Source organism: Ochotona princeps, chromosome 6 (assembly GCF_030435755.1).
Source record: "Ochotona princeps isolate mOchPri1 chromosome 6, mOchPri1.hap1, whole genome shotgun sequence".
NCBI classification, from domain to species: Eukaryota; Metazoa; Chordata; class Mammalia; order Lagomorpha; family Ochotonidae; genus Ochotona; species Ochotona princeps.
The window spans coordinates 73957945-73973236 of NC_080837.1; the positions used below are offsets into that span (position 1 = coordinate 73957945).

A 15292-nucleotide genomic window follows, 5' to 3' on the forward strand; every position below is an offset into this window, starting at 1 on the left:
TCGGGGGCGGCGCCAGACCTGGGCATCCTTTCCTATTCGTTTCCATGGTGCTTTCATCAAAAGGGAGGAGTAGGTAAACACGACCTCGGAGTCGTTTTAAATCCAAGGTTAGATGCCCAAGTTTAAATTTCCAGCGTCGAGGATAGTCTTTGTAGACTTCGTTTTTCACCGCGAGTTTCGAAAGCTTTGGACATTGACGCGTTCTTTAGCACCTGTTGCACCTGCTGCGTTCTGAAAGAGGTGGACGTCGTGTGTTAGCGGAGGGCAGCGGTGGGACTAGCAATGCTATCCAGCCAGATGAAAGGCTCCGAATTGAGCCCGGAAAAGAAGAAGCCGGCCCGGAGGCCAGCGAGGGGACTCGGCGAGGCGGGGAATGGCCGGGCCCTGCCCGGGGCTGAGGCGCCCCGACGGCTCCCGGGCAGAAGCGGGACCCGCTGCGGTGGACCAGCCCCCGGTATGTGAGCCCAGGGACCGCGGCTTCCCGGGCACTTGGCGTGGCTGTGCAGCTCGCGTCCTCAACGCCCTTTTCTTTCCATGTTGGAAATACGAATATATTAACTAAACCGACAAAAACGCCTTAACAATACTGCTTTTAAAAATGTTTATTTGTTTTTATTGGAAAGGCACATTTACAGAGAGACAGAGATCTTTCAGAGGCTGGTTCACGCCCACATGGCCACCACAGCTAGAGCTGAGCCTATTTGAAGTTAGGCGCCAGGAGCTTCTTCCAGATCTCCCATGCAGGTGCAGGGTCCCAAGACTTTGGGCCATCCTCTAAGGCTTTCCCAGGCCACAATCAGGGAGCTGGATGGGAAGTGGGGCTGCTGGGATTAGAACCGGCTCCCATATGTAATGCCTCACTTGAAGGTGGAGGGTTAGCCATTGAGCCATCACACTGCCCTGTGCTATTTTATTTTTGTTTTATTTAAACACAGCAGTGAGACTGAGATGGGCCTTCTGTTAAGTCAGGCTTTTACATCAAATACAAATTTTATTCCTGGCAAATGATTCCATTTGTGCTTTATCCACACTCAACAGTAATGCACTTTAGAGCAGTTGAACTTAACCTCACTTGATCGTCAAGATGACCTTCTTTCCCCAGTTGTGTGCTGTGAAAGCCTTCATTTGGAATTCCTTAAATCCGTTTATCTTGCATGTAAAGTGCCTTCCAGTTCGGATCTTATGTTAACATGGAGTTTATAGTTCTTGATTCCTGCCTACCAGTTTCTAAGGAAAAGGTTTTTACTAGAGTTGCTTGCTTTTTTCTGTAGGTTCATCAGACTTCACATGTGCTAGCAATCACCAGCAGGCTGCATTGGAGAATCCCACCGTGTCAGGCAACGTAAGCTCAAGGCCCCGTGATTACGTGCCTAACAAACGTCCAGGAGCAGACAGCTTGTTTGTTTCTGTCATGTTTGATTCATAGCCTACTCTTTACGTATTTTAGTACTACCTAGCGAGAAAAATAATTTATATGCAAATGTGTCTTATTTAGTATCTGAGATATTAAACAAAGGCATTTTTCTTTTTTATTCACCTGAAAGACAGAGAGAGAGAGGGAGAGACAGAGATCTTCCATCTGGTGTTTTGCTCCTGAAGTGGCCATTGAATATCATTACCTTGTTGTATTTGTATGCATGTCATTGACATGAATAATTTTTTTCCTGACTTGAAAAAAAAACTTTTATTGTTTAGGAACTTATTTTAAAGGCAGAGTTACAAAGCAGGAGAGCAAGCAAGAATCAGAGACAGTGCGAGAAGCTCGTGTCTGCTGGGTCTCTCCCCAGGTGGCTGCTGCGGCTGGGCCACATGGAAGCCAGAAGCTTCTTTTCAGGCTCCAGCGTGGGCCCAGGGGCACAGCACTTGGGCCATCTTCTAATGTGCTTCCCGAGGCACATCAGCAGGAATATGGACTGGAAATGGAGCAGCCAGGTGTCAAGCTGGCATTGTAGGGGTGGCTTATCTGCCATGCCCCAATGCCAGCCTACCCTACCATGTTTGGTAATATAAGCACCTGTGTGGTAAACATTCTGGCACATATTCCAGAATTAATATTATAATTAATTTCTAGATGTATAATTGTTAGAATATGCACAGGTTTTGAAATATTTCTAAATTTCCTTTTCAACAAGGTCAACTTCATTTCTTCCATTTTTATTAGTAAGTCTGGACAAAACAATGACATTTAGTTTTTTTTTTTTTTAAGATTTATTCAGTTTATTACGAAGTCAGACATACAGAGAGGAGGAGAGACAGAGAGGAAGATCCCCGTCCGACGATTCACTCCCCAAGTGAGCCACAACGGGCCAGTGTGCGCCGATCCAAAGCCGGGAACCAGGAACCTCTTCCAGGTCTCCCACACGGGTGCAGGGTCCCAAAGCATTGAGCCATCCTCGACTGCCTTCCCAGGCCACAAGCAGGGAGCTGGATGGGAAGTGGAGCTGCCAGGACCAGAACGGGTGCCCACATGGGATCCTGGGCGCTCAAGGCGAGGACTTCAGCCGCTAGGCCACGCCACCGGGCCGACATTTAGTTTTATTGTGTGTTGATTAGTAATAAAGGCTAATGGAAAAGAATTGCGTCCTTACTAATTAGCAGGAAACATTCTGCTGTATTGTATTGTTAATTTTTTTAGATTTGGCTTTTTAAAAGAAGCAATTAACATCTATGATCAAGAGATAGCCTTATTCAGTTACCTTTATGAAAATTTTTTTTTCTGTTTCTTTTTCTGATGTAGTAGACAATAAAGATGTGCTTTAAGGCAATGTTTAAGTCACAGTGTTGGGGCGGCGCTGTTGCCTAGCAGGTGAAGCCGCAGCGTGCAGTTTCAGCATCCTATTTGTTTCCTGGTTCGTCCGCTTGTGACCCAGCTTCCTGCTAGTCGTAGAGCAGCTGCAGATGACCCAAGGGTCTGGGCCTCTGCAGGTACATGGGAGACCCCAAGGAACTCCTGGCTCCTGGCTTCAGGCTAGTCCAGCTCTGACCATTGCGGCCATTTGGGGAGTGAACTAGTGGATAGAAGAACTCAGTTTCTCCTCTTCCCCTACAACTCTACCTTTTAAATACAGTAAATATTTTGAAGAGCCACAGTGTTGTCACACTGAGTAGACTCTTAGAGCCGTAGCCCAGGATTGCACGTGTAAGCAGAGAGCTGTCAGTAGGTACACCCTGGTAGACTCCTGTGCGCTCAGTGACTGTGATGATGAATTTGTGATGTTGTGCTGCGGGTGTCTGTCCTGTCTGCTCCCTTCAGTTCCTAGCCAGTCAGTGTTTCATGCTTAACTGACCAAGTGAGCTCCCACCTGCTCTGCTAGAGCTGCCGGGTCAGTGTTAGACTCGGAGTGCATGTCCTCCAGCCAGCCGACTGCCAGCACAGAGCGCGTGGTACGCTATCACCAAGCTGGTTCAACTTCTCACCCTGTCTTTCACGTCCTGCAGGATTTTCCTACAGATGTTGCAGCACGAAGGTTGTCTTTGGATAATGTGGAAGAGGGCAGCAGACAAAAAGGTGAAAAAATAGAATTGATTTTTTTAGTGTGGTGAAATATACATTATATAAATGTACAATTTTAAAAATGTAAATGTCGGTGTTGTTGATTACATTCACTTTGTTAGGCAGCCACCATCACCTTGTCCAGAAATTTTTCTTTTCCCTAAATGGACTGTGTCTGTTAAACATCCCTCTCCTCTTCTTCTTCTTCTTCTTCTTTTAGGATTTATTTCTTTTTATTGGAAAGGCAGGCTTACAGAAAGCAGGAGAGATGGAGAAAGATCTTCCATCTGCTGTTTCATGCAGCGTTTGGAGGTGGAGGACTGGCCAGTTGAGCCATCCTGCCGGCCCTGGACTCTCCTTTCTTCTGCCCCTGGGCTCCTGGCAGCTGCCATCCTGTTTTCTGTCGCTCTGAATGTGCTCGCTCTAGAGATCCCAGAATGGAATCATAGATTTGACTGTGTCTCTGGCTGATTTCACTTAGCAGCAGTGAATCAACTGTCTTCCGAACCGTAACATGCGTTAGAATTTTCTTTGTAAGATCAAAATTGATTCTTTTGATATTCTTTCAACCACCTTACTATACTTTGTAGTATTTCCGTTTTTAACTGGCTTTTTTGTTGTTGGGAAATCCTGTCATTTTTATTTATTTACTTATTTATATTGGAAAGGCTGATATACAAAGAGGAGGAGAGACAGAGAGGAAGGTCTTTCATCCGATGGTTCACTCCCCAAGCAGCTGCATTGGCTGGAGCTGAGTCTATCCGAAGCTAGGAGCCAGGAGCTCTTCTGGGTCTCCCACGCGGGTGCGGGGTCCCAAGGCCTTGGGCCGTCCTGGACTGCTTTCCCAGGCCACAAGCAGGGTGCCGTATGGGATCCTGGTGCATCCAAGGCTAGGACTTTAACCACTATGCTATTGCGCTGGGCCCAGGAAATCCTGTTATTAAATGCCTAAAACTTCTTTTAGTTTATTAAGTTGTTTTTTGAGTACAAAAAATGAAGTCAGTTTTTGTTTTGACTTTGCAGATGACATTTGCATTTCCCAGCATGCCACGGGGCAGAAAGACGCCGTGAGAACAGTTTTAAAGCAAAAGTAAGTTTCACTTAACAGAAAATGGCTGGAAAATGTTTGAATAAAATAAGCTTCAGTCGTGCTTCAGACAAAGGCAGTACTTTTCTTTTCCCCACGTGTGAAATAGTGTTGTTCTCGTGCTTCTGGGTGGCTGTGAGTTCCTCAGTGTGTTAGAAATCAGTAGGATTGAACTGGGGCTGTTCTAAGCGCTGTGGCACATTAGCTTGTAATATCCTTGAGGCCCTGTGAAATAGATGCCCTTCCCATCCTGGTTTACAGCATCCCCTGTAGTCGGTGAGGAAGTGGGTCAGCCAGTGTCCGTTCCTGTGCTGGAGTTCAGTCAGGCCTTTTGCCTTTGGGCGCACGCCCTTCCCACGTGGTCAGGCAGTACTTTAGACATGGTGTTTATTGTTTACCATTGAAGGCTGCTGACGCCCCTGCAGCTTAAGATCTGAGTGAGGAGGACGCTGGCTGTCTGGGTGTCAGGAGGAGACCAGAGATTCTCCTCCCGCACGTTCCTTCTGTCTTAATCTGCAATATCACTGAAATACAACACGAAGCAAAAAGTGTGCACTAGTCTGGAGGCAGTGCTGGTTGCTGTTAGTGGAACAGAATGAGGTGATTTTCCTGGGTGAAACGCACTCTGCTGCTGATCCAGAGCGACATGGAGGACATCTCAGAGAGCGGGAAAGGACTTGCCTGTGAATGCTCATTTTATTTTCCATTTTACACATATTCTGTGGATTTCTGTTTAATTCAAAGGCTTTACTTTAGAATTAAAATAAGCATTCAGCTATCGACCTAGGATGGTTATTTTTTTGCTTGCAATTATCCATGACACACATTCTACTCTGGGAAGCACTGGAGTGTCATGTGTATATACCATGAAACCACAATGCGATCTGAGTTAGCTGGTACTCTGACCTGTCAGGAGTTTCCTTTTTGTGTTTGTTCAGTCTGTAATTCCTAGTATGTGACGTGATAGTCGGTAGAGACCTCTGCATGGGAGATTGGATCCCAGGTGTGTTTAACAGTAAAATACAGGCGTGTGGGTGTGCTGGCTAATGTAATCGATCCTGTTTTCTGCCTGAGCTCTAAGTTGTACATTACTTGTGACTTGGGGGAACAGGAAATTCTCATTGCCTCCGCCTCTGAACTGAGGTGTCTAGATTTGTTAGACTGAGAGAGAGAAGTTAGGAGTAAGTGGACACGGAGAGGTCGTTGTGGACTCCACCCCCTTACGTGTCGACAGTCGATCTTTGTTACTTAAGGAGTCATGACTGGATGGCTTTGGAGTGATCTTCAGGCACGTGTTGGGACGCTCTGGGTTCAAGGCCTGGCTCTGCTGCTGATTCCAGCTTTGTGCTGCTGCCCCCTGTTAGGGTCTGAAATAGCCCCTCCGTTGGATAGCAAAGAACCAGACGTGGATGCAATCAGCAAGCAGGGTTTATTGAGCTGGCTAGCCAGGGTCGAGCTCCTCACACGGACACGCAGGACCGGTGGATGAAGCCAGACCCCGAGCCAGGGACAAGTCAGGTTCTTATAGGCCAGTTTGGCCATTACAGCAAAGCCCGTGCCCACGAAAAACACTTCAATCATTTTAAAGAAAATACAAAATACTCCACTCAAATACAGGCAAGACTAAAGGCCCGCGAAATGCCTCAAGTCCCTATTCATCGTGACAAGACATAACTATTCAAAGCTAAGGGGTTACAGATGCAAAGCAATAGGTAGCATATCTGAAATACAGACCATGGGGCTATTTATTTTTATCCTTGTCAGGGCACTGACCCTTACATCCTGAGCCTGAGTGTGGGGGCAATGGGCTCTTGCTCTTACTCGTCAGTGCCTGCAAAAGACCCACTGACCCTTACATCCTGAGCCTGGGTGAAGGGTCCTAATTAGCCTGAGTTACTATGAAACTTCTCTTTTTACATTAAGCTGCTTCTGGCTTATTCAAACTACTTCTAGTAATTAGGCCTTTTAACATTTTGGTTGCCTTTAACACCCCCCAAGGACTTGGGTTCCTTCCCTCTGCATGGGAAACTCAGATGGAGTTCTCAGTTTCTGGCTTCAGGCTGCCACAGCCCCCGTGCAGTGGATTTCCTTCCCAGATGGCTGCAAGGCTAGGGCTGGGCCAGGTGGAAGCTGGGAGCCTGGAGCTGTCCAGGCTTCCTACATAGGTGTCAAGGGCCTAAGCACATGAGTCAACCTCCCCTGCTTTTCTTTCTTCTTCTTTGGTTTTTAAAGATTTATTTTAAAATTTTTATTGCAAAGTCAGATATGCAGAGAGGAAGATCTTCTGTCCGATGTTTCACTCTCCAAGTGGCCACAACGGCCAGTGTTGCGCCAATCCAAAGCCAGGAGCCAAGAACCTCCTCCAGGTCTGCCATGTGGGTGCAGGGTCCCAAAGCTTTGGGTCGTCCTCGACTGCTTTCCCAGGCCACAAGCAGGGAGCTGGATGGGAAGTGGAGCTGCCAGGATATGAACTGGTACCCATATGGGATCCTGGTGTGTTCAAGGCGAGAACTTTAGCCACTAGGCTGCTGTGCTGGACCCTCTTTCTGTGACTCTTGCCAGGGAAGGCTTGTTAGCTCTGTGAGGCTCAGTCAGGATGGTTGACCTGAAAGGAGCTTCACCTCTGTAATTCCATGACACTGTTCATGCGATTGTGTTGACATAATTGACAAGATTGATGACGTAATTGGGTATGAGCAGGTAATCAGAAAGTCAAGAAGATTCTAAATTTTGAGAGTGATTGGAAGATGGCAGTGGGAATGGGGAGTCCCAGGGGGTGGGGCAGGGGTGAGATCCAGGGGGTGGGGCGGGGGCGGGATCCAGGGGTGGGGCGGGTGCGGGATCCAGGGGGTGGGGCGGGGGAGAGATCCAGGGGTGGGGCGGGGGCGGGATCCAGGAGTGGGGCGGGGGCGGGATCCAGGGGTGGGGCGGGGGCGGGATCCAGGGGTGGGGCGGGGGCGGGATCAAGGAGTGGGGCTGGGGCGGGATCCAGGGGTTGGGGCGGTAAGGATGTCTTCTGATTTTGATTAGACTTACCTGATTTTTGTTAAAGATTCTGTTATTTATTATTGGAAAGCTAGATTTACAGAGAGAAGGAGAGACAGATAGAAAGCTCTTCCATTCTCTGGTTCACTCCGCAAGTGGTCACAGTGTCCGCAACAGCCAGAGCTGAGCTGAGCTGATCCGAAGCCAGGAGCCAGGAGCTTCTTCCAGGTCTCCCATGTGGGTGCAGGGTCCCAAGGCTTTCCCAGGTCACAAGCAGGAAGCTGGAAGGGAAGTGGACCATCTGGGACATGAACCAGCATCCATATGGGATCCTGGTGGTTGCAAGGCAAGGATTTTAGCCACTAGGCTAGCGCACCGGGCCCCAGCTTCCCTGATTTGGATGCTCAGTTTTGTCAGTAGTTCCTCTCATGGTTTTCTTTGACATAGAGTAGAATTGGGTAGCCTGTTCTCATTGTTCCTGATACTTACAGGTATGTTTTACTAGGCTCATTTTTAAAAAAGATATATTTATTTACTTGAAAGATTAACTTCTAGAGAGCGAGCTGAGGAGAAAGAGAGAGAGAGAGATTTCCTGTCTACCTGGCTCACTCCCCAAATGACAGCAGCAGGTGGACCGGCCAGGCTGAAGTCCGGAGGTGGGAGCATCCCGTTCTCTCCTGCGGATGCAGGGCCCCAGCACTTGGCTCAGCGTTTGCAACTTTTCCCAGGTACATTAGCAGGGAACTGGATGGAAAGTGGAGCACCTGGGCCTTGAAGAAGCACTCATGCTGGTGCACCAGGTGATGTCTTAACCCACTGCACCACAGTCCTGGCGTCAGCTTTTTTAATTTATTTATTGGTAACTAAAAAGAAAATCAACATTATTACTTATGGGCTTTTGCTAAATCTTCCCATTGCAAGTGCCAGGATCCCATAGAGCGTGGGGTAGTGTCCCAACTGCTGCTCTTCCCATCCAGCTCCCTGTTTATGGCCAGGGAAAGCGGAAGAGGATGGTCCAAGTCATTGGGACCTTGCACCTTCATGGAAGACCTGGAAGAAACTGCTGGCTCCTGGCTTCGGGTTAGGGCAGCTCTGGCTGTTGCAGCCATTTGAGCAGTAAATCAGCGGGCAGAAGATTTTTCTCTCTGTTTCTCTTTCTCTGTATAAATCTGGTCTCTTTTCCAATAAAAATAAAATGAAATCTTTTTTTTTTTTTTAAATGCCAGTCATGTGCAGGTATCTGGTGAAATGGTTGACTGTAGCTTACTGAATGTTTGTATTTCTTTTTTATTTACAGAGCTCAAAGCAGGCCTATCTTTAAAGAAGTAAAAGTTCATCTTTTGGAAGACGCGGGCACAGAAAAGGCTGCCGCTGCTCCGGAGGCCAGAGTTTCACCCAGCGGCGGTGATTCAGCCACGACCGTGGCCGCAGCGACTGCTGCTGCTATCGCAGCGGCAGCTCCGCTCATCAAGGTAGATTTTTCTGCCCAACTACTTTGTGAAATTCTGTAAATTATTGTATTCAACTGTAAATTCGGACTGTTCTACTTTGTTTCAGTCTGGAAGAATTTTTTTCTGTTGTGGTTGTGTGTTACTATTCAAAGGCTGTGAAATTACCCGTATCACTTTTTTTTAAAAGAAAAGTTATTTTATTTTGATGAATAAAAGCAGTATTTGGTGATTGAAAAAGTTACTTCTTCAGTAAGTACATATAATAACATGGGTCTCTTATACATGAAAACAAGTCCTATAGATATATACTAGGGCCCGGCACGGTAGCCTAGTGGCTAAAGTCCTTGCCTTGTATTATCCAGGGTCCCATTTGGGCACCAGTTTGTATCCCAGTGGCTCTGCTTCCCATCCAGCTTTCTGCCTGTGGCCTGGGAAAGCAGTTGAGGACGGCCCAAAGTCTTGGGATCCTGTATCTGTGTGGGAGACCTGGAAGAAGCTCCTGGCTCCTGGATTCAGATTGGCTCAACTTTGGCTCTTGTAGCCACTTGGGAAGTGAATCATCAGATGGAAGATCTTCCTCTGTCTCTCCTCCTCTCTGTATATCTGAGTTTCAAATAAAAGTAAATGAATCTTTAAAAAAAAAAAAGAAATGATACATTATTGAATTCCAGTTCTGTTAGGACAGGCAGCACACTGAAGGACATGCTGGAGCCTCTCATTGGTATCAAAGCTCAACAGAATTGTGACGCACACAGGGCCTTCGGTTCTTAGTTCTCAGAGAACGCTGCAGCATCTCTCCCTGGCAGGGCTGTCCAGGCTTCAGGCCTGGTGCTTTCCCATCTCCGGTCAGGAACTATCCATCTGTGTCTCGGAGCAAGTGGTTGGGATTCACCACCAAGTACAGGCCTTCTTCACAGCTCTCACTTCCTTGTGCAGCTTTTCGGTCCGGCTTGGGTAAGCTCAGTTAGAACGTGATTACAGTGCGTGAGTAGATGAATAAGTTTCTCAGTGATTCCCTTTTCATTTATAAGTTCCTCTTCAGAATCTAGATTCAGTTTCCTTCAAGGGTTTTCCTGTTTGTAGCACTGAAAGTCTCACTGTTTAGGAAGCCCGTTGCTCCCTGGCCACCCGCAAGGTTCAGCATCTGAGATCTGAGCTCTGGGAGGAGCCGGAGACATCTCTGTGCCTGGGCCATCGGTCTGTAATGGCGAGACGCACGGGTCTGAGCGAGCAAGGTTCCAGAGCTGGTGGGTGGAGCTCGGCCTTGTGTTAGCGGACTGTCAGAAACTACTCTGTCTTGTAGTACCTTTCTTTTAAATTTCCATGTAAGTATCCTAGTTCTTATAAATGTGGCATGTTTGTTTTTTTTTCATGCGAGTAAATGCTGTCCTAAGTTAGCTCTCTTCTGCTCTTTATTTCTAAAAATAAAGTGGTTGGCAGCTTTTATTGGATCCTTTCTCACTGACAGTTGCCATAACTTTCTTGTAAATGACATAGTTTTGGTGTCTCTGTAATGAAATAATTTTCCATGACCTTTTCAGGTGCAGAGTGATTTGGAAGCAAAAGTCAATTCTGTCACAGAACTACTTAATAAGTTGCAGGAGACGGATAAACACCTACAGCGGGTTACAGAGCAGCAGACGAGCGTTCAGAAGAGACACGAGGCACTGCACTGTCACGACCATGACAAGCAGATGAGTGTGTTTATGGAGCACCACATTAGGCACCTTGAAAAGCTACAGCAGCAGCAGATGGATATTCAGGTGTTTATAACGAAGCCGCTGCGCCTGCCATGGTGTTATTGCTTGGATCTCTAAGCCAATGTCCATTAACACTCACTGTAGCTCATTGGATGGTAACGGTGACATTCTGAAGCTGAGCTTTGCTTGCTCCTCCCTCTTGCCCTCTCTGGAGAACATCACGCGTTCTAGCTCAGTGTCACTGGTTCTGTGAGCACTGTCCCTGTCATTGTACATACTCGGCGGTCTTTTAATGCATACCCTTTTAAAAGCACTATCACCCAGCAGCGATTTATTTACTTTGGGGGTTCTTGGACCAGGAATGTGCATCAGAATCATTTGGAGGGCTTTATAAAAATCCGTGTGTTTGGGCCTGGCCGAGTCGGAGGTGGTGAGTGTGAGGTGGTGCCTGGGGAAGCTGTCTAATGATTCTCATGATGGACTCTTGGGGGAGAACCACCTGATGTTATGCTTTTACATTCACATTTAGTTAATTAAAAGCATGAACTTTAAAAAAATTATTATTTAGTTTACATCAAGATTGAGGCAATGGTGGAAGGACAGAGAGAGGTCTTCCGTCACTGGCTTTCTCCTCAGTTGGCTGCACAGACAGGGACGCCGGGAGGCAGGAGCTTTGCTCTGGATCTCCCACAAGAATGTGGCGGCCCTAGCACTTAGGCCGTCCTTCACTGCCTTTGCCTAGGCCGTTACCAGGGAGAAGGATGGTAAGGAGAGCAGCTGGGGCTTGAACCAGCACCCATGTGGGATGCCAGTGTTGGAGGTGGCAGCTTTACCTACTAGGCCACAATGCTGGCCAAGAATGAACTTTTTTTTTTTTTTTTTCAAATCAACAATCAAGATTTATTTTGGTCAGATTTAGGAGCACAGAACAGCAGAGGCCTCACGAGTGGAGAGCTCGCCACTTGTCCAAGGGACCACGGTTCGGGATGTATTTGACCCCACAGCCATCAGGGATGAGCCGCTTCTCGGCCACCATGTCTTCAAATTCATCTGCATTGAACTTAGTAAAGCCCCACTTCTTGGAGATGTGGATCTTCTGGCGACCAGGAAACTTGAACTTGGCCCTGCGTAGGGCCTCAACCACATGTTCCTTGTTCTGCAGCTTGGTGCGGATGGACATGATGACTTGGCCAATGTGAACCCTGGCAACTGTGCCCTGGGGCTTTCCAAAAGCACCCCGCATACCTGTCTGCAGCCTAGATGAGGAACAGCATGAGGTCAGAAGCAGGCTTGGCCACTGTGAAGGACTGTCTCCGAGGTCCCTTAGCAACCCGTACAAGGAACAGGCTGCATACACTACCAAGGAGAATGCTGTCTGCAGCCGCTGCACACAGTGCCCATGGCCTAGGGGAGCTGGTCGGCTTAATTAGCTGCAGGGAGAATGAACTTTTTATTGGGCCCAGCGCCGTGGCCTAGTGGCTAAAAGTCCTCACCTTGAATGCGCCGGGATCCCATATGGGCGCTGGTTCTAGTCCCAACAGCTCCACTTCCCATCCAGCTCCCTGTTTGTGGCCTAGGAAAGCAGTCGAGGACAGCCCAATGTTTTGGGACCCTGAACCTGTGTGGGAGACCCGGAGGAGGTTCCTGGCTCCTGGCTCTGGATCGGTGCAGCACCGGCTGTCGCAGTCACTTGGGGAATGAATCAGTGGACAGAGGATCTTCCTCTCTGTCTCTCCTCCTCGTTGTATATTTGATTTTGCAATAAAAATAAGTAAATCTTTTAAAAGAAAAAAAATGAACTTTTTTTCTCTGTTTTTCCTCCTTTTTGCATATCAGACATTTTTTTTAAGTACAATCTCTGCCCTCAGGCAGGTGAAGTGTAATTCTCGACTTCTTTTGATTTGTTTTGTTTTAAAGGTTTATTTTACTTTATAATTGGAAAGGCAGATATATAGAAAGAAGGAGAGATGGAGAGAAAGATCATCCACCCACTGACCCATTCCCCTAGTGGCTGCGATGCCTGGAGCCGAGCCAATCTGAAGCCAGGAGCCAGGAGCTTCTTCCGGGTCTCTCACGCGGGGTTCCAAGGCTTTGGGCCATCCTTGTTTGCTTTCCCAGGCCACAAGCAAGGCACTGGATGGGTAGTGGAGCAGCCAGGACATGAACCAATGCTCAAAATGGATTCTGGCAGACCAGGTGAGGGTTTGGGCTATTGTACTGAGCCCAAGAATGATCATTTTTATCAGGCTGATTTATTTACTTATTTGAGATAGAGAGAGCGAGGGGTCCTACCGAGTCTATGTCTGCTGTCTAGTGTCTAGCCATTCTCTTATAACTGACTTCCTGTTGATGGACTTTCTGATTTTGGAAAAATGGCATCTGTTAATTCAGATGTCTTATTTACAAAGCTTATAATTAAAGGAAAATTAGGAGTTGCAGTAACATATTAGTTACTACTTTTTAAATACCCAATGAGTTAAAAGTTGAGCCTGTCTCATCTGTTATATATAGAAGGATACTGGGCTTTTAAACTTATGTATAATTCCAAAATTTCTTAGGTGTTTTTGCCCTGTCATATCATTCTTTAATTTATTATTATTATTAGTAGTAGTAGTATTTATTGAAAGAGTAAGATAGAGATCTTCGATCTGCTTGTTCATGTCCCAAACACCGACTTTAGCCAAGACTTGGCCAAACCAAACCAGGGTCCTGCAATTGAATATGGGTCTTCAGTTGGGTATTAGGGACTCATGTTCTTGACCGACACCTGCCACTTCCTGAGCTAGCTGTGAGAAGAAGCTGAAATTAAAGCTGAGCCAGGACTTGAACTGGGTTGTGCAGTAGAAAATGCAGGAATCTCAAGCGATATGTATATTGGGCCCTCAAGTGATACATTAACTGTTGTGCCAAATGCCTACCCTGGAACTCTCTTTTGAAATCATTTTAATTAGTTAAGATACTTAACATGGGGGGCTGAGTGTGATAGCCTAGTGGCTAAATCCTCACCTTCCCTCCACCAGGATTTCATATGGGTGCCGGTTCTAATCCCAGCAGCCCCGCTTCCCATCCAGCTTCCTGCTTGTAACCTGGGAAAATAGTCAAGGACGGCCCAAAGCCTTAGGACCCTGAACCCGCAAAGGAGTCCCGGAGGAGATACCTGGCTCCTGGCCTTGGATCGGTGCAGCTCTGGCCATTGAGGCCACTTGGAGAATAAATCATTGGACAGAAGATCTTCCTCTCTGTCTCTCCTCTGTGTATCTGAGTTTCTTATAAAAATTAAATCTTAAAAAAAAAAGAAAATTTTAATGTATAAAAAATAAGAGATGTTTTGGTTTAAATTCTCTGAAGCAGCGGTTCAGGGCTCATTGGTGTGGTTCCTGGGCCATCTCCGAAGATAGGAAGCAGGGTTTACAATGGTTGCACCACAAAGCAGTCAGGCTTAAGCTAGGTCTTTGTGATACCTCTCCTTTCCAATGGCATCTCTGCTGTTACTAGTACAGTGTGTAGTTAGAAAATGTAATGTATACATGGGTGCTTCCAAAAGTTTGTGGAGAATGGAATTAGAAGTTTATTCTGATGCAAAAGGGGTTTTGCAATCTGGGGCTGCCGTAGTGGCATAGAAGGTTCAGCTCCCACCTGTGCTGCTGACCTGTTCCAGAGTGTTGTTTCAGTCCCTGCTGCCCCACTTCCGGCCATCCCTTCACTAGTGTGTCTGGGAAAGCCCCAGGACAGGAGACACATTTGGCTTCACCCTGGATCAGTCCTTTCTGTAGCAGCCATTTGGGGAATGTATCTGCGTATGCAAGATTTTTTTGTCTCTCTACCACTCTACCTTTAAAAAGAAATAACTAATTAAATTTTAAAAGGTTTTGAAAATAGGTTTTTTTTTTTATAACACGCATTTCCTTTTTGAGGACTCCTCCTCATATGTTTTAGTTTTTTATAATTTATAATAAATTGTTTTCAAGCCTGCTTACAGATCTCTGCATTTTGTTATCTCTTACAAATGGGGTTTGAGAGTATTCAGGACTTTTTGTATTTTCTAGACTCACTTTATGAGTGCTGCGCTCAGGACCAGCAGTTTTCAGCCTGTTGGTCTGCCCTGTTGCCCTGCAGTGGGAGAAGGCCCTGGGAGAGCAGCCCCTTCTGACCTGGGGAGCAGGTGGCTGTCCTCACACAACGCACTCACTTCTAAACCAGGTAAACAAATGTCAGCTGCAAAGTATCTTGGTGCTCTGTAAGCCAGCCGTTTATTTGCTAAGTGGATGGAGTCTTGGTTTTATAAAATATTTGAGAGTCTCTTAAAAATAAAATTAGCTCTTTTTTTAGAATCCAATAATTTTTAAGGTGTGTTGAAACTTGTTCATGTTAGAGATCATATCCCATTCTGTGATTTTTTAAAAAAACCTTCATAAATTATCTACCTGGTGTCGGGGTACTTACAATAAATCGCTTCTCCACTTGTCTGAAAAACTGGGTATTCGTTGTTTTTCTTGATTCTCTTAGAAGAACACCACAATACTGTAGTAGATTACAATAGTTCTTTCCCTGTGGATTCACTTTCTTAGGTTTCAGT

At 46.5% G+C, this 15292-nt stretch overlaps 2 protein-coding genes and 1 non-coding gene across 3 annotated transcripts in view; 1 reads left to right on the forward strand and 2 right to left on the reverse strand.

The window, feature by feature from the left end:
- Positions 1-282: 282 nt before the first annotated feature.
- KIAA0586 (KIAA0586 ortholog) overlaps positions 283-15292 on the forward strand; it is a 110489-nt gene continuing 95479 nt past the window's right edge. Inside the window, exons 1-7 of the mRNA XM_058665415.1 lie at positions 283-454; positions 1272-1398; positions 3315-3508; positions 4517-4583; positions 8863-9037; positions 10558-10779; positions 14763-14916. Coding sequence (XP_058521398.1) covers positions 283-454; positions 1272-1398; positions 3315-3508; positions 4517-4583; positions 8863-9037; positions 10558-10779; positions 14763-14916 — 1111 coding nt within the window. The remainder of the gene's footprint in view (positions 455-1271; positions 1399-3314; positions 3509-4516; positions 4584-8862; positions 9038-10557; positions 10780-14762; positions 14917-15292) is intronic.
- LOC131480428 (large ribosomal subunit protein uL16-like) lies at positions 11603-12716 on the reverse strand. The gene is made up of 2 exons (XM_058665260.1): positions 12713-12716; positions 11603-12072 (listed from the first exon to the last, which is right to left on the reverse strand). The coding sequence occupies exons 1-2, from the start codon at positions 12714-12716 to the stop codon at positions 11657-11659; spliced, it is 420 nt and encodes a 139-aa protein (XP_058521243.1). The 3' UTR covers positions 11603-11656.
- Positions 12022-12152, reverse strand: LOC118759353 (small nucleolar RNA SNORA70). Its single transcript, XR_004996145.2, has one exon. It is a non-coding gene; the product is annotated as a small nucleolar RNA SNORA70 (small nucleolar RNA).